At 38.2% G+C, this 27,665-nt stretch overlaps 1 protein-coding gene across 1 annotated transcript; it reads left to right on the top strand.

Moving 5' to 3' along the window:
* LOC117382650 (fibronectin type III domain-containing protein 5-like) lies at positions 1 to 26,088 on the top strand. Its single transcript, XM_033979870.2, has 7 exons — positions 1 to 762; positions 14,005 to 14,120; positions 20,154 to 20,255; positions 21,326 to 21,431; positions 22,386 to 22,475; positions 22,590 to 22,750; positions 24,600 to 26,088. The coding sequence occupies exons 1-7, from the start codon at positions 681 to 683 to the stop codon at positions 24,639 to 24,641; spliced, it is 699 nt and encodes a 232-aa protein (XP_033835761.1). The 5' UTR covers positions 1 to 680; the 3' UTR covers positions 24,642 to 26,088.
* The last annotated feature ends 1,577 nt before the right edge of the window (positions 26,089 to 27,665 follow it).

Raw genomic sequence — 27,665 nt, 5'->3', positions numbered from 1 at the left:
CACCGTTTCTCACGTCAGCCTCCGGGCACACTCGCTCTCTCCAACCGCGGCAGCTTGGGCGATAGACGGGGAGACATTTCCAGACCCCCGGCGGGTTCCTGAGAATCTAACACAAGAAGAAACGGCGTATTTTGAACAAACACCGCTTTCCACGTCTTTTTTCTGGGTTTAAATCCTCGTCTTTTCCCGTCTCCTCCGCTGGAATGGCAAACCGTTAAAACGTGCCACCAACTACTACGACCTTCCACCTGCGAATGGAAAACACCTTTAGTTGTGCCACTGACAGACAATAATAAATAATTTTACTCCAAGACAGCTGGGGAAGGATTTTTAATTCAACAGAAGCCATTTTGTAAAGCTCACATAGCTGAAGGCGACGCACAGAAGACGGGCGAACAACCTGTTAGCTTCTCCCCGCGGAACCCAACGCAAAAGCCCCATTCCTCCAGCTAGCATCATCGCGCTCCACTTCTACCAACTTACAGTTAATTTATCCTGTTTTAATCATCATTGCCACACATCATTTGCAATATTTTCTACAGAGGTGGTCATGAAAGGCTGCGCGGACCCTGTGGCGACCTCCCGGGAAGGCTGAAGTTCGAGTGAAAAGGGAGGAGGAGGAGAAGAAGTGAAGAAGGTCGAGGAGGTGTTAGTGCGTCTGCGGGGAGAAGGGCAACAGCATGACCGCGGCCGTGCACCTGTCCGCCGGGATGCTGCTGCTGCTGCTGACCTCCTGCCTCGCTGGGGACCTGGTGGTGGCAAGTAAGTGGCAGACTGCAGACATATTTCTATCATAGTTCTATTGATACAGTGGACTAAGCAGTTTAAACAGGTGTTTTAAACTGTTTTTTGTTTTTTTTCAGATTTGCATAGCACTGTACAGCTTTGCAGGTCATTATTATGTTAATTATTATTTATACCAGTGCAATCCCATATTTTATTTATACCAGTGCAATCCCATATTTTAAGATTAAGGGTGGGCAATATTGACAAAAATGTATATCTTAAGCCTGCTATGTTTTTCCATTATGCTGTTGATATCATAATTATGGTAATCCAGCAAATGTGAGTGCAATCCCATTTTTTAAGTAATAAATTGTATAGATTCTTGCAAGTAGGCTAGTTCAAATGTAGGATTAAGGGTGGTCAATATTGACAAAAATGTTTATTTTAAGCCTACTGTGTTTTTGCATGATCCTGATGATATTATAATTATGGCAATCCATCAAATGTGTTGGTTGAGCCTCAGGTATTGCACACAATGTGAATAAAATAACCACAAAAGCCCAGAAATAAAATACGTAACTTTATAACTGTTTTATAAGTTTTAGTTCATCATTTTATTTTTAGCTCTTTTTGCAGCCTCATTATTATAGATGATATATCAATCCTCCCAGGTCTGTGATATGTGAACAAATGGGGACCCATTTTAAAACTAAAACACGATCACACTCACTTAATAATGCCCTAGAGGTCTAAGATTTACAATTTAAATCAGGTGAGTCCAGCTGTGTCTTCTTGCGGTGACGAGGGTTTTATGGACATCCATTCTGGCGAAATGAATTGTAGCCGATCCCATGGTAACAGCGAGACAGCGGTCGTTCTGGGTATTTTGTATTCTGATCTCTTCTTCCTGGGGCTAAATGATTTTTGGCTATGTGGAGGCTCTCCTGCACTCACACTTGAACTTGGCTTCAAAGGAGGTCATGATCTCATCTCTATTACCGGAGTAAACACTCATTATCCCTGCTCTGATCCATCTGCTCCAGTAAGGAACGGTGTGAAAATATATTACAAAGCAATGAATCGCTTATGTAAAAAGAGCTCAGCACATAATGTGAAGTGGTTTTATTGTTCCAACTGTTGGCTAAAATATTTAATATAAACTCAGTCAACACAATGCTCTGATTTGTATGTTTTTTAGACATCCACAGCCCTGTTTCTCTGTTAAAGTTAGACCCCAGGCTGGCAGGTAACAGTGGGTCGATGATGAAAGATGATTTGTTAAAGAAAATATCTCCCCTTGGCGTAGAGTGTTACCACAGTGGTTGTTATGAAGTAGAGATGGAGAGGTTGAGGTGAATGAAAGTTTTGCTGCTGCATTGGGGATGGGGTGAAGGAGGGTTGCACATTGCATGTAAGGAAAGGAAAGTGTGTGGCTTGAGGCTTGAGGTTATACTTTTCCCACAACCTTACTTATTGACCCTTTGAAGAGATTGACTGGGATAATGTATTGCCATTTTATAGAGCCATAATTCAAACTTTTTTCTCTGTGTGTTTCTTTCACATTTGTATATTGAATACACTTTGACCCTACTATAAATATTGCCATTCATAACCTTGCTTAGTTCAGCACTTGATATACTGTCCTTGATTGTATTGTCTATATGCACTCCATAGTAAATCATATGCTGGAGATTCTGAGAAACTCATTTCTATTCATTGGTGGTGCCTCCGTGTGATGCCACTTAAATCATCTGCAGCTCATGCTCCTCATGTACCTCACACACGACTATGTAAACCTGCACCAGCCCCCCCCTACGGATCCATGCCAGCAGCCACTAATCTGCCTTTATGGGCTGCTCTATTGATTAGGCCAATGAAGAGTGGCTTAACATGTGCACGCTCACAACGCCAACATTTGCATTCCAAGAACCACTCATGAGAAATATGAACCATCTTGATGGTTCAGCAAGTCACATTCCAGATTTGTGGCCTTATAAAAGTCTTGATTTTGTTTCTATTGATTTAGAAGAATTTGGGCATCGACAAAATATCAATTCAAGCTTTTTCGCTAATGAAAAATTGAACTATGTAATCAATAAATGTAAAATAAATCAGAGTGATTGTCCTGACCTATGAACTGCCTTGCTGTCAGTGTGCTGATGCCTAATATGAATAAGTACTGTGTGCTGTGCTGACGAAGGGTTCTGAGGACTGTTCATCACCATTATGGACAGTGTGGGCTGTAATGATGATAATACATTTATAATACAATATATAAAAGGAACAAAAACATCCTGCTGCATGGTAATAATAGTACCAGTACTCGCTACTCTTTATTACCTTGCAAAACTCGGCTGACACTTAACCATAGCTTGACATAGAGCACATGACAATATTACAAGCCATCCTTATCACTTGATATAGTAGTAAGATATGTTTATGAACATATGAAACTTAAACTTAAATAGACACTGACAAATGACCAAGATGTAATGAAAAGTGTATTGACTGAATAAACTGTGGGCTAATCAGGTGGATTTGTTGGGGAAACTTTCCTTTTGTGGAACCGTGACTGAAGAGGCTTATGACTCTGCTGCTGCGGTGGAGATGAGGCAAAAGAGGGCACACAGCAGAGGAAAAAGAGTGCTTATATATGAATGACTTGAGAGGTGCTCTATTCACAAGAGGGACCAATTAGGATCAGCCCCCTTCCTTTTTTTTTTTTTTGTTCTTGAATAATGTAGTGGCAATGTCAGCTCCTGTTACACCCATTAGATAAAACAATGTTCTATTACCAATTGTCTTGATTTTGCTTCCTGTTGAACTGATGTTGTAATTTTCCTAGCAGTTTTTTTTTTGTCTTTGATTGAAGTTAGTTATTTGTATGATTTGTATGATTTGTCAAGTACACTAAAACCTCTCTAACCCTTTCTACTTCCAGTCTGATCAAATGTGTGTGTGGGAAGCTCCCCTCTCCTGTTGTATTAGATCCGCCAAAACCAGCTGGAGACCCACATCTGAGCTAACAGAAAAGTAAATGGAGAAGTAGATTGAGAGGAGCAGTGGAGCCTGAGGGGATGGTACACTTCTATAGCCTCCTGGGGCCACGTTTGACATCCCCACGCTGCTCGTCACGTCTTCTAAACCCTTCACCCAGTTGTTAGATTCAGGATTCATCACAAAAGTACATTTATCTCCCAGCGTGCAGCAATATATGATTTGGCAGTGTTAATAGCTCCTGCCATATATCAGCTGTCAGATGAAATGGAACGTACCAGCCCCGTGTCACCCGCTAAAGTGATGTGATTGGATGGACTCGGTGAATCAGGAAATGTCAGCTAGCTTTATGGAGACAGAACATCTAGTCGGAATTAATTGTGACTTTTGAGTTTCGAGATGTGGTTTTCTTTCTCTGCAGGGAATATGTCCAAGCTAAGTTTAGAAATTTTAAGTGCTTTAACATTTTAAGACTTTTTCTAACACTTCAAAGTTAACACTTAGTTGAGATTTTTTTTGTTTTTGTTAAAGAGGTATTATGCAAATTGACTTTTTGGAGCTTTCTACCATGTTATAACATTGTTCCTTCATGAAAAATGTGCCTGAAGTGGTTTTATATGTCATCTATGCATGTTTTAGTAATCTAGCGATCTCTCCCTGGCAGTATTCGAAACTTGCTTATGGTTAGCAGCATGACAGCCCCGCATGCAAATTTTCCAATTAATTTACAAAAGAATGATACAAAACAATACTCTATAACTTCACAAAACTGATGTGCAGTAGTTTCATTAGCGGTATGCATGCTGACTGCGTTGTGATAGAGCTCTGAAGGACTTAGCATGTGGAGCAATGGGAGAGGGTACTCAGAGTGTCAAAAACGAAACTGAAACTTATTAAACATTTTGATACATTGTTTTTGGCGAATATCGCATTTTCAAAATGATTAAAAGTAACATGGTGTTTTAAATAAATATGTTATAAATTAGCAATTAATACCCCACAGAAGTGCAATACCCCCTCTTCAAATAATGTTATAATAAACTACTTTAGAATGACATAAATATCAAAGAAACAAATTTTCTCAGTAAGAAGCTTGATATATAGATATCTTCAAAGACCAAATCCAGTGCCGTCTTCCACAGCCCTTGGCCATTTACGTGCAGCCATTCAGATGAAAGGGGATCAAAAAGGAGTCGTTTTTACTGGGTCTTACTTTGGACGTTTCACCAATCAACTGAAAGGCCTTGTCAGTTCTCAGCGAAACTGGTTTGAGAACTGAATTCTAACTGCGCCCGAAGAATGAGCTTACAACTGAAACTACAACATCTAACAAGTTGTTCACTGCAACCTTCCATTGCTCTATACTTTAATAACCAATTCAATTATGTAAATATTCAGACATTTGAACAGTAGACAAGGGCTTTCTGTTTTGCAAGCTCTCAAGGTTATCACAAACTAAAATATAAGTATCAGTGAATCATGGACACTTCTAGAACTGGGATAGTAATAGTAACAACATTGCTCAATTGTTTGATGGTGGAGAAGACCCAGCTATTGGAATAAAAATAATTACTAATAATTTAGAATCCTCTACCCAATCTGAACAATTCAAGTTCATCTAGTTACAATGACATTTTGTAGTCTGTATCGGTCCCTGGAAGCACAGATGGTGAACTGACACATAACTGCTAGCTTGTTCCACCAACTTAATGTCCTATTAGCAAAAAAACCCCAAAAAACTTTTATTTATTTATTATACTTGTAATTTAGCACTCAGGAGTATGCATCTTTGATTGTGTTAAAAGCTATTAACAGATTTGTCCGGTTATTGACCAAAATGTTGTCTTAATTTGTATTCATTTGGAGACTGTGGCTGTGTAAATTGGAGTGTAGCAGGCATCATTTGGATATATGAGGCTGTTTCCAGAGTTGTTTTGCTGGTGAGATAAAAGGTTTTCAAGGTCCCTCAGCCACTTACGGAGCAGAACAAAACTCCATTGATTTAGGCTTTCTGTTAAATGTAATGGACGGACTTGTTTTGTAACAGTTGTCGGAAATTACCCTACCAGTCAAAAGTTTGGACACGCCCGTTCATTCATTATTTTTAATTTTACTACTTTCTACATTGTATATACACACAGAAGACATCAAATATATGAAGTAAGATATTTTACTTTTTGCATTGTTACATAATTAAATATAACTATATAACTAAATATTTATTAGAGTTATTTTTTCTTTACTACACAATTCCACATAACTTGCTTTATATATTTGATGCATATGCGTATGCGTCTAAAATGTAAAAACTAGTCAAACAAAAAAAGGTATTTTAATCATTTACTAATTTTGTTTGCTTCTAAAACATGTTACATCTTGCAAGGTGGGGTTGCATTCTTTTGGACATTACTGTAACAGTAGCTCATTTGGTTGGAGTGTTTGTCCGAAGGTTGGCAGTTCGAACCCTGCTCTCGGCATAAACATCATTGGTAGAGGGGTCAGATCTAGTGACCCATAGATTGGCAGTGCGATTCCAGATGAATGCTGTTGTTGTGTTCTTGGCCAAGACACTTTGCCCTCAGTGTCTGCGTACACTGGTGTATGAATGTGTGAATGGGTGAGTGGTTCCTTGATGTAAAGCGTTTTGAGTGCCTTGAAGGTGGAAAAGCGCTGTATGAAAATGTGACCATTTGCCATTTACAGACGCTAGGGCTGCTATTTTTGAAGGGCCATAACTTCCCTCCTGGCTTATTCATCATAATAATTACTAACCCTGTAGTTTAGAGGTGTAAAAACATGTGCTGAAATGTGATTCTTGTATTAGTTTTAGTTAGTCCATATTTCAGTTCAAACTGTATGTCTTTTTGTCAATTGTTCTGGACGCGTTTACAGTATGAACTTTGAATGGAAAGCTATTAAAACATAAATCACAAAGCTAATCAAAATCACAATACTTATTAGAAAAATCGCAATTCGATATTTTTCCAACATCATTCAGCTCTAATGAACTCATTGGTTAGGACATATCATTCCTATGTTAACATCATGCTGATAATTTTTCACTCCATTTTCTTCACGCTCCTCTTTGCCAGCAGTTGGTGCCTGGAATAAGTTTCTGAACTTTAAGTTGTACAATGTGAGATATTGCAACTAGGATGGGAAATTTTTACCCCCTCGTATTCATTGATTAAAAAATAAATAAAACAACACATTTTATTTGGGGTTGAAATAAAAATGGCTTTCAATATTAATTTCCTGAACATCTGATAGAAGTACTCGTGACATTCTGAACTCTGCTCAGTCTAAACCACATGCTTTTTTATTGTCAAAGAATTGGCCAGACCTCTCGATGATAAAAAAAAACATTATAAAAACCCAGGCTGATCAATTTCAGAAATGACTCAGTTCCAGCCTTGATCTTGATGAAAATTCTATTAATTCCACAAGCAAAAATAAAGCAAGTCATGAATGTAACCTGAAAGTAAGTATGGAAAGCTCCTGAAAACTTTTACTATGTTTGTTGTTGGAAGCCAATTGTGTGGAATCACTGCCAAGTCTGTTCTGAGAGCTCTCTTATGTAACACATGTCCATTTTGTAACCTTACTGTATCTTCATCAGAGTGTCTGGAGTACACTGTTCCGGAGAAACCTATCCATCACGGGCTCGCTCGGGCCATTACCCAGATTATTCTGTCTCACTCCATCAGTTCACCGTAACCTCCATCTGATTTACAGTGGAGTGGAGCCCGAGCCGTACGTCAGCCAGCGCTCAATACTCCAGCCAGCCTTGTAAACGTCACCAGCCTGTTGTTGTTGTTGTCTCGCCAGACTTCTCAAAGCATCTATTTGATGGATAATATCAATCTGGTGCAATTAAGTTCAATTAAAAACTAAAGCTGCTGTTAAAAGCACCGCATAGAGAGGTGTGAGTAAGTCTATTGTTTAAATAATGAACGTGGCCTCAAAGGTTCAGGCGAATGCAGCAGAATGCCTTTCATCAGGGTGGTTAATTCCTCTGTGATAAGTGAGATTGTCATTAGGGCCACAGGTCAAAGCTATGGACTGTAATTACATTTTTAGGTATTCCTTTTAGGGAAAGTGATGCATTGAGTTCTAATGGATTATGGAAAGAAAATAAATAGTAGAGAAATAGTTTATTGTAACTCATAAAACGTGTCAGAAAATTACATTACATTTCAACCATAACAGGCAGGTTGAGCAGCTTTCCTGGATAAAACAAAAAATAAAACATAAGATTATAACAGGACAATATGTATCTTAACACTGACTTAAGTACATCTACAAAATGGTTGCATCTACAATACATTTTCAGATGACTATTACATTACATTACAATTCTGAACAAATGAGTATTACATCAACAAAAGCATTAGAGACTTTGATATATTTTGCATTCATGTTTTTTTTCTGTGAAAATAGATTACCGTCCCTTTAACTGCTCAAATTTGCATGTATTTAAGAAAAGAATTTGCATTGTCTCGCTGCCTTAAGCATTACTAAATGTTCTCTTTCTTTCCTTGCTTTAGTGCTTAGCCTATCTATTATAAAATTACGTTTAGCCCTGAGCTGTCTAATTAGACTGTTTCTGTTGACACTATGAATACAAGAACATATCTTTGTTGGTTTTGGGTGATATGGGCTAAGCTTCATTTATTTATTTTAATTAGAGAGTTTTTGTACAGCTTACTTGTCCATACCCTCTAGATATTAGTATGGAACATAATGGCACTATTATCTCTTTCCACTTATTTTTATGATGGCATTTTTAACATTGTTCCGCACCATCTTTTCCACTTTGTTTAACTCTCTCATAAAACCTTTAGTTGCTGCATCTCTGTCTGGGTCTCTTCTCTTTTTTGTATCAGACTTTTACTGTTTTTGGACTGTGTTTAAAAAGCTAAAATGTAAAATGTTTTTTTTTAAGTTTCCATTTTGCTAATATGGACATCTTAACCAAATTCCAATTTGGTTTCTTCTGAACTGAAAAAAAACCCTGCTTTCTTTTGTTGTTGTGCATTAGTTGAGCACGATGAAGCCATGCCTCCCCTGTGGAGATACAGTCTTTCTTGTTACATCACGGAGAACTTTCCTGTTCTAAAGATAAAAGGAGCTTTGGTACAGCTGCTAGAAGATCAAAAACATTTGACTATTTACCGATTTTAAGACTTTGATAACGTTATATTTGCAATATATTTCATCTGACTCTAGACTCAAATGCTAATCTAACTCACTTGGTTGGTCCTCCACTTTCTTCGTCTGATGTAGCTGTTACCATGGTTACAACATAAGGTCAAAATCAACATCTGCACAGACATTCTTTTGGATAATACGTCTCAAAAATGCATTCATAGATTAACATATTTTCATAATGTGCTTCTGGCGTCCTAATATTTCAGTACATTTATATTGGATAATAAAAGTCAATATCCAGTGAAAAGAGCATCTACGCATCTCATTTGACTTGTAAACACACGCAGTCTTGGCTTGCACAATGATGATGAACTATATTTGCACACACTTGGGATATAGTCTGTGCTATGTTTATCAGGGCTCACTGATCTCACAAGTGAAGAGGAGATGCAGAAACTGTGTCTACCTTAGTTTGGCTTCCATACCACATCCGACATGCTGGTGGACTTACTAAATAAACTTACTAAACCCCAAACCCATGACAATGACAATAATGGTGTTTATTTGTTAAGTATTGGGGTTCCAAGTTCGGGTAAGTATATTTTATATCATCAAAAAAAAAAAAAAAACAAGGAAAAAATGGTTACATCTGACATTACTGCCAGTACTTGGACAACATAAAATGATCCAATCCAAATCTTTTTTTTTACCTAGCCCTAACCAAAATTCTGCTGACCGTAACCAGTTCAACAATAGACACAAATAGTAAACATCAAACCGTCAAAATTGTATGCACAGATTTTCACCTGTTGTCCTATACACTATACAACCTTTTCCCCTTACATCAAATAATCATCAAATGCTTCTGTAAAACAAAAGTATGAATAAAACTCGAAAAAGGCCTGTATTGTTCCGCAAACCACACATCAATATCAATAGCCACTTCACCTGCCCCATTTAAGTTAAAAACAAGAATATAAAACGTCGCGATGTCACTATTGAAAGATTGCATGCTGGCACCAAGTTCCAAAGACAAACAAGGTCACTGACTCTTCCTAGATGCACTCAGACTACAGTTTTTTCCCATCCAATCGATACAGACACTCCACCCCCTCCTCTTCATGTCTTTTCTCCACCTCCTCCATCTCTCCATCGATCTCACTCATTCACCTGTCCGCGTTTGTCCTTTCAAAGTGGAAAGATGACTGTGTTTTGGTCTCATCAGCGGGGAGCTCAGGGGTTATTTCAGTTGTCTCGCCGGATCCTGTCCTCTCCCGGAGTGCGGAACAGCGTAATAGCAGACCTCCAACAGTGCTGGAGATGTTACAGGCCAGGTGCAGGGACATGGCAGGGAACCACTGAGAAACGAATCACAATTGAATCAAAATTGCTATTTTCATGACAGCAATTAGCGAAACGTCTAGCTTGGTGATGTTGTGTTTTCTGCTAACAATTATCCAGACTCTATAGTGTCTTATCTTGTGTAAAACCTGCTAATGTTGTAGTTTTGACCTTTTAAAAAATGTGTTAGTCTAGCAGTGTGTTCTTGTGCCATGCTTATAGTAAAAGACTGAATTGAACTGTCTATAACTTCATGACAGGATTGTGATTGGTAGACCATAAAAATCTTCAACCAGTGTTTTGTTTTAACCAATGGGATTTTGGCAGTCCTGGTGTTTTGAGACAGTAGACATAGAAGTTGTGGAGTATCTGGCTGCCCTTCTCCTGAAACCCTCATTATTTCCATGTTTTGCCTCTATTATGCACATACATTTGTTGTTGCATGCAGTGCATTCATTCTGTATATTTGAGAGCATGCTCTGAGTGTGCGCTTTGCCCGCCTACACTGTTGAAAATAGAGCAGGACAGTTGCAGAAGAGGAGACTGAAAAGTAGACTCATTCAACCCTCCTCCACACTCGCACTTCACAGGTGAGTAATGCTCCTCTGAGATGGACAACATTAGAACTGGAGAAGACACACAAAATGGAAAATTGCACAGGATATGGCTGGTAAATGGCGACTACCTGGCAACCCATGGTGCATTATTTCAGTGCTTCTGTCAGTTTTAATGAAGGTTGCCAGCTGGTTTCTATGGTATTCGAAATGTTCTATAATTGGTTCATGAAAACAGGAGATTCACACCCACCAAATCAATTCTGACCATTGCAGGGATAAAATATACATGCTCTTCCAGGTGAGAAACAGTTAACAAACTAATCTATAATATAATATTTCAAAAACCTTGTCAAAAAGCTGCAAAACAAACAAAACGGAAGCTTGCAATATAATCACTCAAAAACATTTCTAACAGGATTTTTCTTTGTCGTTAATTGTGCAGTCTGACTCCATTCACATTAATTGCAACTCTTAAAGTTCAACCATGACGTTCACAGACATATTTAAAGGCACACTATGGAACTTTCCTGATGAAGGGTCCTCCATCTGCACGTCTCCATGGAGACTTTGTTGCTATACTTTTAATGTTCCATGGTATGACATTAAACTAATAGCTGTCTTGCATTTCATTTACAGGTGTTATTATAGCCCAAATGACCTTGATACACATACACTTTCTTTCCACAGATCTGACCTGTAACCTGGCCAGATCATCTGCTTGTCTCCATAGGGCTGTACATATGTTGAACATCATATTGTGGAACATTTCAGGCAAGCTTCAGAGCTAATCCCAAAATAGCTGGAATCAATAATATACGACCACAACATTTGGCCTGTTACATTTACAAGAACGGATTTAAATTCATTCCTCTTGGCTGCTTCGGGGGCGTGAGTCTTCTGCAGTCTGGGGGCTTGCATAATGAGCCGCGGTTAGCTTGTTAGAAGAAGATAGCACTCGGCATTCGCGTGTGTGCATGGCTTTGGGACCGGACTCAGCTCCCGTATGCCACTCCTAGTCACTCGCAGAGCATCTGATGGATTCCTTGAATGTCATTGCTTCAAAGCAGCAAAAACATCAGTGATTGGAGGACAGAATCAAAATAAATAAATCTTTTTAAATGTCCTTTGACTCTGAAGTCCTGCCTGCTGCATTTGAAATTGAAGTGGGCACATATTCAAGGCTTTTCTCTGTTTTCAGACAGAAGCGTTTTAATTTTTTTTTAACAAACTAGGACAATACACTTTTTGCTAATTGGATAATAATTTAGCATTTTTTCAGTTATCCCAAAACACCTTGGATTAAGCATCTGATGATTTTTTGCAGTGAATAATAAAATGGCAATTATCGATGTGATTCTAACGGACAAAGGCACAGAATGTGGCTAAACTTGGTCTACCATAGAACTCAACCTTTATCAAAGTAGTAGTGTTCACTAACACGAAGCAAAACAACAAACTTGTCTCAAGATTTAACTGAAGAGTTACGTACCCTGTGTTCTACAAGAAGAAGAGTGTCCATATCAGTTTGGGAGCTACTCTATTAGAACAAGTTCAGTGAAGGAGAGAGTTGAAACCGTAAAGAGTATGCCCACATTTAAAATTTTTCTTCTAAACATTCTTCTTTGAACCATTTTGACAAGAAATTGAAAAGATGGCCTGATACTGAACTGTCAGTGTATTTTTAGCCGTACATAAAAGCCCTTATTGCCGAGCCTCTCAGACCAGACACCTCCAGAGGCTCGAGTGAATTACAGCGCGAGCCACAGACGTTTATGAGAGATGTGCGGGGCCCCTGTCAGTGCTGAGCCAGCAGATGAAGTTAGTCAATACATAGGACTACAGTGAGAGCATGGGCATTGATTGGCTTTGGGGATGCACAAAAGCAGCTTTCTTATCTCATCTTGTCTTATTTGTCTTATGTTAATTATGGACTTATGTACATTGTCAGAGTAGAGGCCTGTCTCACATCTTCAGATTTTAGCTGCATAAAACAGATACGCTCCCCATGCTTAGTCATGTCTCTGAGAACCAGCAGGAAGCCAGTCCCCGATCTTCAGTGTGAGATGGTTCATATGTCACTAACATGTCAGAGATGGACTTTGGTGCTAGGCCATGGAGACTTGTACACAAGTCCAGCTGCATGAAAATCTATTCTCTGAGATACAGAACAGCCTCTCCATCCTCTACTCTTTATGTCTCCCAGGGGAGATTTATTTTTCCTAACAAATCTATATTACTCATTGCAATTCTGATCGCTCGACCGGACAAAGTCTGTTACTACTAATTAAGTAACTGCTAATTACACCACACTCATTTGTGTATGTCTGTTTAGTTCTCTTAGTTGAATTAGATTAAAGCTATCATTTTGTTTCTGTAACTCAAAGCAATGGGCCAAAACGTAATGTGAAGGACCAACAGCTGTGGTCAGAGGAGGCCTGTGTGAAACTGTGTGAGCAGCTGGTACATGTTTCTCCTTCTCAAATGTGGGCTCTAAACAAATATGATTCTGGTTTGGAAATGGTTCAGAATCAGATATCAATTTTCAATACTACATCTACTAACTTATCTGACCCCTTGAAAAAGAGATGTTTAGGGAGATCAGAATTTAATCACGATCTAATTAAACTTGTTCTAACATGATCCCATTTTCAAGTATTAAATGCATTTAATTTTTCAGTAAATGTGACCATGAGGACACTGCCAACTGTTGGGTTTTTATGTTGCATCAGTCAGTGAGTCATACCATCCTTAAAAAGAACATGATGATATGGTGTTTGATCTTCTTGAAGTATTTTTGCTACATTTTTATGGAGGAAAAAACACTGTATAAACAACAATTTGCAATTTATGTTGACAGTACATGTCGGTAGATTTTAATATTTAAGTATTCCCTTGGGTGGTTTTCAGGTTAGAACATTTTCCCATGCACATGAATGCATCTTGAACTTCCAAAACTTGTTTGGCATAAAAATTGAAATGTACTGCATGCAAAATGAATTATGAATTACTACACCTTGGATTTTAATGTAGCATAAGGTTTGAACTTTTCTCACTTCCTTCCTTATTCCTTTTTTCCAGTAATCTCAACCAATTTTTGACTTTTTTTCAATTTAGCATCCCCGTATTAATTTGGGACCATCATTCGCTTACCTTAATATATCATGAAACGTTTAAGAATTATTTTGTATATTTCTATCCTCATTGTATGCTGATCATGCTGGTTATGTTGCAGCGGCCCCGGCAGCTCCAGTGAACGTATCTGTGTCCCAGCTGAGAGCCGACTCTGCTCTGGTCACCTGGAGCATTCCACAGGGAGACACTGTCATCGGATACGCCCTTTCGCAACAGGTAATGTACCGCACTCCTTGACAAACCCATAGCTATCTCATCTTGTTTTCTAAGTATTCAAAGTTCTTCAATGTTATATTCTTTCTAAGCTAAGAGTCCACAGCGCAAAAGAGTTTACAGTAGAGAACATATCAAAAAAGCATTCAGGTAGTTAGTTACTTTTTAACAACCACACATTAACCTAACAGATGCCTTGAAAGGACATAAATATTTGGAACACAACTACTAGTACTAGATCAGCACAGCTATATATTGTTACACCACTTCTTTACTGTGCCTACAACTCTTTAACTTTCTCTTTTTCTAGACTTTGTTGAATACTTTGACTTTGAGATTTCGTTTGTATTGAAATATTGCTGTGGCCAAGAAAGATTAGAAAATATGAAAAGCCCATTGATTAGAGCATTACATAACAGCGGAGACGATGGATCCTGTGGTCACTGCCAGCTTTTGATTCATGGCTCACTTCCTCATGTTGATTTCTATTTTTATTGGCAGGAGCACAACTGAGCACTCAGACTCCAACCGAAGAATACAACACAACACACTGCCTTAGCTGTAGGCGCAGTGAGTCAAATGCAACAAGAATATATCAACATAAGTTTACATAACTTAGAGAAATCAAATCAACAAGTAAAGGTCATTTTTAATTGTAAGTCGTATTTCACTCAGTCCATATTGGAGGTTGTTATAGAATAAATTGCAGTAGCCTGAGAGTTGAAGAGAAGAGGTATGACTCTGGAGAAGTTTATTTACCATCAATACGGGACCATAGACTGTATATATAAATGGACATGGCTAATCTGCTATCCGCTGCATTCCAAATAGGAAGTGAACATGGGTGAACTTCCCGCTCCATTGACTCGTCGTCACACTCGTTTAGTTCAGTTCTTTATACCGTCTGTGCCCAGGACCCGAAGACATGAACCCAAGACATTGTGATGGTATTCCATAGTCCATTCCAGTCTAGTGCCGTCCAGTCTGGGTATGCTTCCGTTGTAGGGAGTATTATACCTCTGATGACGTAGGCCAAGATAACAAGGATTGGGCAGTTTCTTTATCAGAGGTAAAGTAATCCTTACTATTATAATATATCTTGAATGTATCTTGAATTAAAAAAAACTTTTGAATTGACCAGAGGATAAATAGCACACATTGTACATAATGTCAATATTTAATGTAAAAGAATACATTATTTCTATGCATTAAAGCCCATTATATTATGATATGTCTTTCATAGTCCCTATAGCTGTAGACTTTTAGGTTGAGTTGTGAACGCCAAGAAGGCAAGACTCTTCTGGGTGAAATGTCATAAATTATAAATGAAAACATAAGCTGGATGCTTTTAATTTTATGTTGACTTATCTTTGCTGGTGGGCCTAGTATTTCACAATGACTAACAACGTTTAAAATCTTTATGTTCCTCATTTGCCACCCCCTTCCCTTTAAAATAGATCCCGGGTGTCCTCTGGTGAAACGTATACATTTTTAGCAAAGCGTGGCCAGTGAGCTGAGAGATCAAATTAGTGAAATAGCTTTAATCATGACGAGCTGAAAATCATTTCTCGTGCTTGTATTAAACCCATCTGTCTGATCCTCTCATTTGGTTCGGGTCCAATTAAATTTGCAGGTTACAAATTGAAAGGAGGTGAATTATGGATCACGAGGCTGGAAACTCTGGGGCACAGCCAGACCAGCTTTAGGATGATTTGGTCTTTTGAGAGTTGGTGGATATCTTAATCACTTCTCTGTCCAGGTTGCAGTCAGCAGTTTTCAAAATTTAAGTGCACTAAATCACAAGGCTTTTTAATTCAAAGCTTCAAAAAGTTGCTCACATTTGGGGTACACAGAATTTGTTATGTAAGTGAAGTAGGCCTGTCCTAATTATAAAATATTGTACAGATTTTTTTTATTATTATTATTTTTTTCATTTTATTAACTAAACTCTGAACCTATATCTAACTCACACTCACTTAAAAATGTGATTTTTTTTTTTTTTTTTGTAAAACATTCAAATTGTAAGTAGGATTCAATTTTTCACATGCTCTGAGTTTACCAACCGCAGCAAGCAAGCAATTAGACTTCTATGTGTTGCGTGTGCACAACTAAAGATTTTAATTCATTAATTAACCAAAGTGCATTGTGCTGGGTTTGTTGAGTGAAAGCACATTCTTTGTGATGAATGAGGGAAATAAAATCTTTGCCACATGTTAAGATTAAGACATAGCATAACGTGTGCGTATACCTTTACATATGCCACAACCTGAGAAAGCACTTATGTAACCTCAAATATTCATAGACAGTGATTGAGCAAGTGGAAATACTCTCATGCAAAGGGCCAGCAGTTCACTATAGCACTCTAACAAATATAGAGATGCAATTCACAGACATCCACCAGGACCAGAAGAGTGAACTGAATACAATTTTGAATGATTATACAAAATTTACTCTTGTGAGCTGTTAGCCATGTTATAATGCTGTTACCTCCTCAAAAACATACCCGAAGTTGGGTTTTGCTTCATTCACGCATGTTTGAGTAATCCTGGATTATTAAGCTGTCTGCACCTCCAAAGCTCAAAATGCTCTGCTCTATGAAATGGTAGTTTTGAAGTTAACACCTACCTTTTTACCTTTAGTTCAGTAGTTTGGCAATTGCATGGCTGAAATAATCCAAATAACTCTAGTGAAAGTGTATGGAGTTTAAAAATACAGTGGAGCAATTCCTGTATTACCACATGACATCACAAGTTGGAACAAAGTGTTTTCCTTTTGAGAGAAGAACGCAGCCTAATTATGCAGGATTTGTGTGTTTAACATGTGTCAATGAAACAAAACACAACTGGTATGTTTTTGATGAGGAAACAACATTATAATATAGATCAGAAAATAGTGTAATATAGGCACTTTAAACTACAAAATTTGCTACTCATACATTAGACATCTATTGAAATTTTACCAGTTACATTCATGCGACTCTTGGTTTAAAGGTGCACTAACGTAACGTTGTGGTAGAGGCTCTACCGCCTGCTTGTCTCCATGGATATGTCATTGTTTCTCTTGAATATTCATAAGGACTTTACACTACCAGACCAAGTGACATCTGTGAAGAGGCGAGGACATGCACAATAAGAACAGATGGTTTTCAAGGTATGTTTGATCAATATAAACATCTTCAACAGTTGTAGTACTGACAAGTGTTTTTACTGTTACTGTTGAAAATTCCACTGAAATAGCATTTCCATGGAGACAAGCAGGCAGCAGACCATTTCAGGAAAAATTACATAGTGCACCTTAAGCTGTAAATTATGCTACTGGATGTAAACATTGATTTGTTAAAAAAAAAAAAAAAAAGCTATTACATTATTGATCTGAGAAATTGCAACTAGACACTTTCACAAAATCATTCAACCCCATCTTCAAATTTGCCTCAACACTTTGCATCCCTCCTGTTGCATAGCACTCTAAAGCTTGTCTGTAGTGTGGTAGAAATGGAGGAACCAGGCCGAGCCAACGTGCACACAAAGCCTCATCTGAAGCTGCTCCAAATCCCTCTGCTCCTCAGCGCTAACTCATTATGCAACATACACGAACACATAGAGGAAGTAACCCCATTTAATACTGTATTTCTTACACAACAAACCCCATAATGTGATTCATAATGCAGGCAAGAGTCACCATCTCAAGGTTAATGTCGATATAATGTTATCATGTAAAAGGTGTCTCTTTGATAACTGGGTTTAAACTGGTTGTGTGAGATGGAAATGCACACATGCAATTACAAGGTATGTTAATGGTGAGATAGAAAAATATGGAGAGAAAGCTATTGAAATCCTCACTTTTATTCAGACTCAAGCTACAGCGCCCCACAGTTGTCATAACAAGATAAAAAGGAAAAAAAAATCCCATATGTAACCTAAAATATATATTTGTGTATATACATTACAGTACTTGATTCAAGGTCCACATAAAAAGCATGCCAAATTTTGTTGCATCATAACCCAGCAAAGATTGATTTTATAAACAATTATACAGTTTTATCAGATTCATGACAAATCGTAAAATTGCACTACCTTATCCCCATAACTATAACTTACCATAACATAACATAATATGAAGTCATCCTTTGCAATATGCTTTTATCTCAAATCGTATGTATGTAGTTCTGTGAGTGCAGGTTGACAGCTGGATGGCCCCGAGCTCCCCTGCAGCCCTGTTCTTATTGACTTTTCCTCACCATTTGTCCTTAGCAGCTATTCCTTCCTGCAGACATTTCATTCTAAAGCAGGTCGCCAAAGTCTGTCTGGATACTACATCTTAATCCTATTCGTCTCTATTTGGAAAAGAGAGCCAGAGAGAAAGTCTAGCAAATCCCCTCAAGCCACCAGTGCCTACGCAATATATCCTGCTTATTATAGGGATTCAAATACTGGCTCAATTGAGAAGATGTGTTTTCAGACCTCATCTATTCAAAGAGGACATGTTATGCTTTTACTTTGCTATTCGTTGGTCATTTATTACACCCATATAATCATTGAGCTGAAACAGTGGAACAGTGAAATTGATTCTTGCCTGCCCCTTAACAAATAGAGAACTTTGAGTAAGCTAATAATGAAGAAAAAAACATTATAACCTGATTAAAAGTTTATAAATGTTGATTTAGCATAATTGTTACGGACCCAGGTCTTATGCTCTGTCCCTTTTAATATCTGTCCTATATTTTGTGTGTGGTTGAATCCGGTCCCCTTTCCCCCATGACATGCTGGTTGCGTGAGCCCTCGCTGCGGATTGGAGGACTGTTTTCCCACCTGGTTAATCCTGTGTCTCACCTGCAGCCGCCTCCCCTAGTTTAGTTCTGTTTTTGTGTCTCTTGTTATTTTGTTACTCGGTTCTGTTTGTAGGTGTGTAGGACTCGTGTTTATTTTGGGACTCTTGTAGTTACGTGTCCCTTTTTTGTCACTCGCTTTTTATAGGCTTACGTGACCAGTTTTTTGAGGCACAACTATTTAATCTAATTAATTAAACCTGTTATTTTTGGTTTCTTAGTTTAGGTTATTTTGTTTATGTATGCGCACAACTATTTTAGAACACTTTTGTTACTTTGCTTTTTATAATCCTGTTCATTAAATTACAACTTTGTTTATACCTTTTTAACATCTTGGTTTTTGTTACTTCCCTAACCGTGGCAGAGCTGGGTCGTAACAATAATATGTCACCTTCATTGTTTTACTGCTTCTCCTGTCTAGACTAATTATTTTTAACAGTAAATATGGATTGTATGATAAACGTCATAAGAAACATTTAACTTTAACAGTTTTTCTGCAATCTTAAACATCCAAGAAGCCATACATTCTGTTGCGTTCTGGTGTGAGGAAACACTTCTTCTGGTTGTTTATTTTCTGAACATAAGGGCTACTGTAAGTCGTAACCCACGCCAAACCAAGCACAAAACAAGCATAAAACAACAGCAGATTCAGCAGAGCCACTCTCCTTACTGCCCACTAACTGACAACAGAGCCTTCACTTCAACTTGTCGGCATAGCAACCAAGTGTCACATACAAAAGCAGTTACATTAACCACAACACATAAACAGATACAAGAGCAACAAAAGATGTCAACCCTGAACTAAATGCAAAATATCAGATCATTACAACAGATGACAATGAGAGGTGAACTCTGAAAAAAGGTTATATTTGAAATGTCAGTCTATCTTATTGTTCAAATAACTGGTCAATATTGTAATGCATTTGGACATTACGTATAGTCTACCACTTTCTCAGCCCCTTTCCGCTGTCTACATATGAAAGCACACTTTTCAGTCCTGCCATTTCAGCTACAATGCATCCCTTCAACTACCGCAGCAGTAGAACTATCAGCCTCTCCATCTCCTCTTCACCGCCAAATCTTCCCCAAGAAATTTTTCATAGTTTAGTTTCATCATATAGCTGACATTTCCACCTGCCCTGGTCAAATCACACAAAAATATACCTGATTCCTGGTTTAATTTGTCATTTGTCTGTCTTTTGTGTATTTAGAGACAGGATGGACTCATGCAACGCTCCATTCGAGAGGTCAACACGTCCAGCCACTGGTGCATGCTTTGGGACCTGGACGAAGATACACACTACAGTGTACAGGTCAGACTCATTCACCTAACATACAGTAGACTAAAGATTAGCAAGAACCCTCATTTTTCAACCCTATTTAATTTTAACCCTATTTTTAAAAAAAAATTCTATTTTGGAGTAGACTCATGTGTTTGAAATTTGAGTCCAGAGCAAAGACTGTATAAAGAAGTGGACTAAGTGAGTGTGACATCACCCATATGGTTTAGCTCCAATCAAATGAAGCTCATCGAGGCTAGCAGTACCATGTTTGGAATTCCAACCTCGAGTATCATAGCAACCAAAGAGCCAATCTGGAGTGTAGCTGTTCAAGGCAACGCCCCTTCCCCTTAACAATGATGGCAATCAAAAATGTTTTCTAATGGTCTGGCTTCTAATGGGAGCGACCTCTGGAAAAGAAGGCAATTGATTTGTCTCTTATTAATATTTATGTCTTGAGTTACAGAGACAATGGCGAAATAAAAGCACCAGGATCATGTAGAGTGGGTTAATTTTATGACCAAAATGACAAGCCTGATGGCAGCATTTACTGAAAAAGGGCCGAGAATTTTCTGATGTAAAGTGAATTGGAGCCAAAGTCAATGAAAGTGGAAGCACGCCTATGATCACTTCCTATTTGGAACGTGGCAGCTAACAGGTTAGCTATGTCCATTTATATACAGTCTATGGTCTTGAGTTTAGGGACAAGACGTCTCACTGGTTGTTGAGGTGAAACTCGAGAATATTTCAGTACTCCAACACTCACATTGTTTTGTAACGCAGTGCGGGCCTTAAAATCTGATTGCTGCCAAACTTTTATTCCCGCTGCTATCGTTCAAGCTTGTTCTCTGCTCCTGGCGCTTTCCGTTTTCATTGCTGAATCATTATTTGGAGGAAGGTCTCTTCAAAAAGCTAAAGAGCCTCGTGACAAAGCAACTTCAAATTGGCAAAAGTAGTCTGTATAAACATTCAGAACAGAACAGCAAATCAAAATAATAGAGTAAACAAAGCTAAGATTAGAGATAAAATTTGAATAGATAAAAGATAATAAAATTTCTGAATGTTAGTGTGCCTTGTTTTGAGCTGGTTGTTCCTTGCTGTAGGTGCAATCCGTGGGCACACAGGGGGACAGCCAGCCCAGCAGAGCGGTGCATTTCAGGACCCTGGAGAGGAGCGACCACTACCCTGTCGGAGTCCACGACCACCACCGTAAATCACTCATTTAGTACTTAAAATGCCTGAAAAAGATATAAACAGATAATATTATCAGTCTAATGAACGACATACTAGACGTTTGTAGGAGCGTGACAGGTGGCTATGCGTCCATATTTGTAAAAATAATTTATCAGAGAGGTCAACATCAAAAGATGAGTTTGTGGAAGATAAATGTTAATGTAGCATGACTATTAGCAACGTGACATATTTACAGGACAGTAGCTCAAGAGGCGACGGTAGCTCAGTTGGTAAAGTGTCTGTCCACTGATCCAAAGGTTTGCGGTTTGAATCATAAGCAAGAGTGGGATTGGTGGATTGATCAGATCCATTGACGCACAGGTTAGCGGTGTGATTCCAGCTCCCACAGATGATTGCTGTTGTTGTGTCCTTGGGAAAGACACTTAACCTATCTTGCCCTTAGTATCTGTGTACGCTGGTATATGAATGTGTGTGTGAATGGGTGAGTGGTCCCTTGATCTAAAGCTCTTTGGGTGCCTTGAAGGTGGAAAAGTGCTATATAAAAATGTGACCATTTACCATTTTACATATTTAAAAATATATCAATTCAAGGTGCTGTGCCTGAGTTAATTTTTCAACAGTTTGCAGCCATCCAGAGTTATTTATCACTTTCGTAACACATTCCTAGCATTCCAGTTATTCACTGTGATGAGTTTATAGCCACATTTCACAACTTTCAGAGGCCAGAGTACAGTTTTGCAATCACAGTAATGCTAACAACAACTAGCATGCCAACACTAACGCTACTTCCTTGTTCACGGAGGTCAAAAATGCTTTAGAATTAGATGCAGAAAGCACACAACTGTTTCGTTTTGATATTAAGACTTGCTTTTACAGTATATCTGTACTGGGGAAGGACAAATTTGACTTTATTACATGAAAACATTACAGCATCTTTAAACAAACAGGTATGTGGTGATGTGTTGTCAGATGAACCAGCGATGGAGGGTCTGGGGATGACGCCTCACCTACAGACAGGGGAGCTACTCATCATCACCACTGTACTGCTGCTGTGGGCTGGTCAGTTTTTTGCATTTATATTGTCTTTAGTTCTTTTTACATTTAGTTCATTCTCGAGATGTTCATTTTGTATTTTTGCTTTGCTCCACCCCCTCGACTGTGCCCCTCCCACAGCCGTCATCGCCCTGTTCTGCCGGCAGTACGACATCATCAAAGACAACGACTCCAACGGCACCAAGGAGAAGGGCAAACGGCTGCGCTCATCCTCGTCCTACTACAACGGCTCCACGGGCAGTTCCCCCATCTACCACAACGGGGCAGTGCGGAGCAGCAGGGTGAGAGTTCAGTTAATAGTCTATATTGTCTTCATTCTGTTGGATAATCAGATGCTAAAAGTCGACATGGAAGATAGTAAGGAGCAGGGGAGTGGACGTGGGCAAAGGGGCTGGTTACTAAAATTCCAAACTCGATTTTGGAATTTTTGGAATAGACTTGATACTACTGATTAATAATAATAAAAAACACTCTTTATTTAGACAATAAACAGAGTGTTTTTCAACATTAAGCATAATACTTTCTTTTATATTTCCATGTGGCCTTATATCTGTGTAATCCTTGAGTTGTCCAGGTAGGTTCCATAGTGGTCCATGGACATATACTAGTTTTGTGGTCTTATACTTGTTCTTGATACAGCACAAGATCCTTCTAAAACTATTCACAAAAGACTAATTTCAGTCCTGCCGGTGAAAATGTGACTTTTTTCGTATCGATACTGGCTCTAATGAGTATCTACTTTTGCTAGTTTTAGGTTAGTATCTGATTTTCTATACTTTTGACAAGCCTAGTTAGTAGTTGTCAAAAAAAGAATGTTTTTCTGTAGGGGGTCAGTAGTGCCGCAGAGATCTCCTAGCAACCAGTGGTTCCAAAACCTCCTAAGGAAAAAAAACACAAAGAACTGCACAGATTTCAGAGCATCTTTGTAGAGGTCTGAGCTACATAATTGACAGGTTTTACACATAACAAGACCTAAATAATGATATTCAACATGTTATCTGTAACATGTATACCTGGAGGTACCACAAGTATGTGAACTCAAAATCAGCATTTTAGTTTTTAGATTTTTAAAAGTATGACTTCATAATTTTAAAAATGAGCCCCATCTGCAGCGTTTGTGCTGACCGTAAGAAGAAGTCAGCGTCTACTCCATCTCCATCATTTCCATTAAGACACCCACGTCTGCTTTCTATCAATTTGCTCACAACGGATTATAAAGCGGGAAGAGGAACACTGTCTTTAGGAGCTCATTAGTCTTGATTTATATAGGTTCAGGCAGTTGAAATGTGAAAGCTTTAGCATAAAAAGATATAGGCCTGAAACGCTGAGTACAAATGGTGTGAAAAGCCAACAGCACAATGATAATAAAGCCGCTCTACGTGTCGGAAGATTCATCTCACAAATTAAAGAAGACAACTGCAACTAAGCACATCTACCCTTAAAACATGATTTATGGAGGAAGTTTGCCTACATTCAACATAGTTAGCTCTCACCTAAGTAAGGAGGTTGCGACTCTGTTACCTGCAGGAAGAAGTGAACAGGGACAGGTATGGTTCATTTTTATTTACTTTTTTCATAACTGGTACTAAAACAGCTCCTGGAAGTGATCATAGGCTCTGCTTCCAGCTCCAGCGACTTTGGCTCTGATTCACTTTACATTAGAAAACTGTCGCCCCTCTTTCTGTAAATGCTGCTGTCAGGATCATCATTTAGTTCCATTTGTATTGACCTGCTTTACGTAATCCTGGAATTTTTATTTTGCTATTGTCCGTAACTCACTGTATGAGCATTAATAAGAGACAAATCAGCAGGAATAATGAAGGGACAGAGAGTGTGTTTATTCACCTTATTCTGAAAGTTGCCATGGGGCTGCCGATCTTGACAGCAATAAGTTTTATATGGACTACAGAGCTATTTTAAAGCCTCCCAGCGAATCGGTGCATTGTTGACTCTAATGGGATTCCCACTTAACCGGAAGTACCAGCACAAAGAAAGCGTGGTTTTGTAGCGTTTAGTGACAAAAGGGGGTGGGGCGGAGGTGTTGAATGAAACAAAACACAACATTGTATCAAAAAAGCTCTAAGTGGTCAGTATTGTCTTTTTTTTTTTCTTCTTCTTATTTCTCTTCAGCTTCACCGAGCCTCCTCCTCGATCAGCATCATCCGAGTTTGAACTAAAATCCTCAGATGTCAGAATTGAAAGTTGTTGTTCACTGTGAAACGACCAGGAGCTTTTTTTCTGCCTAAACAACTTACTGAACGCTGAAAAGTTGTGGCCATAAAAATGATATTGTGATATGTGCTGTAATATAAGGACAGAGCAAGTCATATTTAGAGGATAATTCTCAAAATGGTGTGAGACTGCCACCTTCAGGATACAAACTGTACTGCAACTACTGTAACTGCAGAGGACACAAGACTGAATGATGTCAACCACTGTACATATTTTTGACTGTTGAATATTTGCATGTTGTTGTAATTTTTTACTAACAAATGGTGTAAATTTCCATGCCAGAAATGACAAGTATTTCTTAATATCTGCTAACCTACTTGGTCATTTAAAGGTGTATTATGTAACTTTTCTGGTAGAGGTTTTGCCACTTGCTTTTCTTCATTCAGATGTTTTGCTTTGCCTAAATGATCTAGTATGGCATTGAACATATCTATCTCATGGAGACAAGCAAGTGATACCACCAGGCCAAGTTGAAGGTCAGATTTGTGGAGAGCTATTTTCAAGCAATAAAAGCATTAAGTAAATGCTTGATAGAAATGTTTAATGCCTTTCTATGGAACATTCAAGTCATATTAATATCATACACATGACGAAAAGCAGGTAACTTGCCCCCTAGCTGAAAAAGTGACATAGTGCAACTTTATTTCAAAACCACTCTCATCTTTTAATAGCGCATTAATTGTTTGTATGAATATTTTTTATAATATGGTACACTCCCATTACTGATAGATGGTCTAATATAAATAGTTCTAAGAGAAACAGGCTACTTATATAGAAATTATGGAGAGAGGGATTTATTGGGACCAGTAATGTCAAAACATTTAGAGTATAATTCCAGCTTACTGTCAAATGTGTCCAGATTTCCATTTTAGGGTTAGAAGAATGCTGAAGAGGAAGACCAAAGACAGGATTCCGTTTCAAAAATATATTTATATATTTGAAATGCATTGGTATAAAACTGATTTACAGTAACCAAATCTCAACTACATGTTTAGCACTTACCCCAAAGGTTTGTGCTCCTCTCAACCATTTGTTATAATTTATTCTTTATTTAGCTGAGTCCTGGCTCCAGATAGGACCCTATTGTACGTGATTGACTGGTATGGAAAACACAGGAATAACATGCAAACTCCACACAGAAAGTACCCATCTGGCCCAGGAATCGGACCCAGGACCTTCTTGCTTTGAGGCTGAAGAACTAACAAGTCTGCCACTGTGATTTTATGGAGTTGCCTGCTATATCGATGTGTATATTATTTTTAAGAGTTAAAATGTTTCTTTCACTGTAATTGAAATGGTGTAGAGTATCTTTGTTCACTGTAAAATTCAAATCAAAAGGATTATGTGGAGAAGTCAGTATTCAGTTATAATAAATATATTTTACAGGAGCAACGTCTTTGTTTTGAATTGCATATTCAGTTGCAATTGCATGCATAGAACACATACAGTTGAGATAAAACTTTGTTAAAATTGTACATTTCTGGATGAGAAACATGTAGATTATATTATATTACTTAATTATATTAAGTTTCATTGATCTTCTTAGCCCAAAATCAATATCCAAAACATTTAAACAAAAAGTTATTTGATGGGAAAAAATTAAACACTCATCTTTTCTCAAAAAAATCTACTTCAATTTCAATTTAATAGCAATTAGGAATGGTATATCTGTGGTATCTGAGGATTTCTCCAGATATCGTATCAGACCGATATTGAAAATGTTGTCGATATTTGGCACAAAAAAATTTTCTGCACTGACCCAGTCAGTGTGTGTCCATGTGTCATTCCCAATTAGTACATTTATACATTCTGTTACTTTTACAAAAGTGATTATTTAATGTAAACTTCACTATAACATAAATTTGGTCTGTACTGTACATCTAACATCAGTATCTGCAAATATCGGTTAACGGCAACAACAGCAAGACAAATATTGGATGTTCATATCCATCCAAAAAATCCATATCAGACCATCCCTAATACAGAATTAGTGATTACAGAGATAATAACTATAAACCCTGTCAAAAAGGCATTGGAGCCTTAACATGTGGCTCCCATCTTAAAGGTTTCTTTTACACATGCGTGTTTCTGCGTTTATCTTGATTATAGTTTCTGGTAAATTGCGCTGTAAAGTAGCTCTCCTTTGTAAATTCTATTATGCAGAGCTAGAACAGCCTTGCAGCCTCATGTTGAATAGCTCAAAGGTTTATTTGCCAGAGTGCGTTTTCATATGTAGTTGCAGGATACACTCTTGTGCAAATTCTTTCTTACAGATTAAACATTTGAATGTTTTTCCTTCTGTGTGTTGTTTTGCATGTACCTTTAAAGAAGTCTTGGTGGTATATGCTTTCTTACATATAGGGCAAATATAAGGTTTTACTCTTGTGTGTTGTTTTGTATGTACAATTAAAGACGTCTTGGAGGCCAATGCTCTCTTACAGATTGGGCAGATGTAAGGGTTATTTCCAGTGTGAACTCCAAGATGTACTTGTAACTGATATTTAGAAGAAAGGTTCTGTTTACACACATAGCACTGGAATTTCTTTTCTTTTGCTCCCTCGGCTGTTCCACAGTTGGTGCTTGCCTCTGGTGCAGATATGTGCTTGGGGGATAGACCTGAGTTCTGTGCAATGATGCTTCTGGCTTCTGACTCAGCTGAACAGCTGAATGGACCTCTACATTCTTCATCAGTGTCAGTTTCAGAGGAGTGTTCTGTATCTTCCTCAGTCTCTGAGTGTAAATGTGACTCTGCACTGATGTCCTCTTCCCCTGGTTTCTCTCTGTACTCAGCTTTTAGAAGCAGGGAGGACTCTTCTGTCTTCACACTGACACCACAGAATTCTTGAACATCCCTGAAAAAGTAGTCATGTTCACAATTACAATGGTCATCATAATAATGTAATATTAAGGCCTCATATGTAATTAATGTCCTTTGCTATGTTGCATTTACCAAAATGTCCCTGT

Source organism: Periophthalmus magnuspinnatus, chromosome 2, assembly GCF_009829125.3.
Source record: "Periophthalmus magnuspinnatus isolate fPerMag1 chromosome 2, fPerMag1.2.pri, whole genome shotgun sequence".
Classification (NCBI taxonomy): Eukaryota; Metazoa; Chordata; class Actinopteri; order Gobiiformes; family Gobiidae; genus Periophthalmus; species Periophthalmus magnuspinnatus.
Note: the sequence above shows the minus strand (reverse complement) of the source record. Positions and strands in the feature narration are given on the sequence as shown.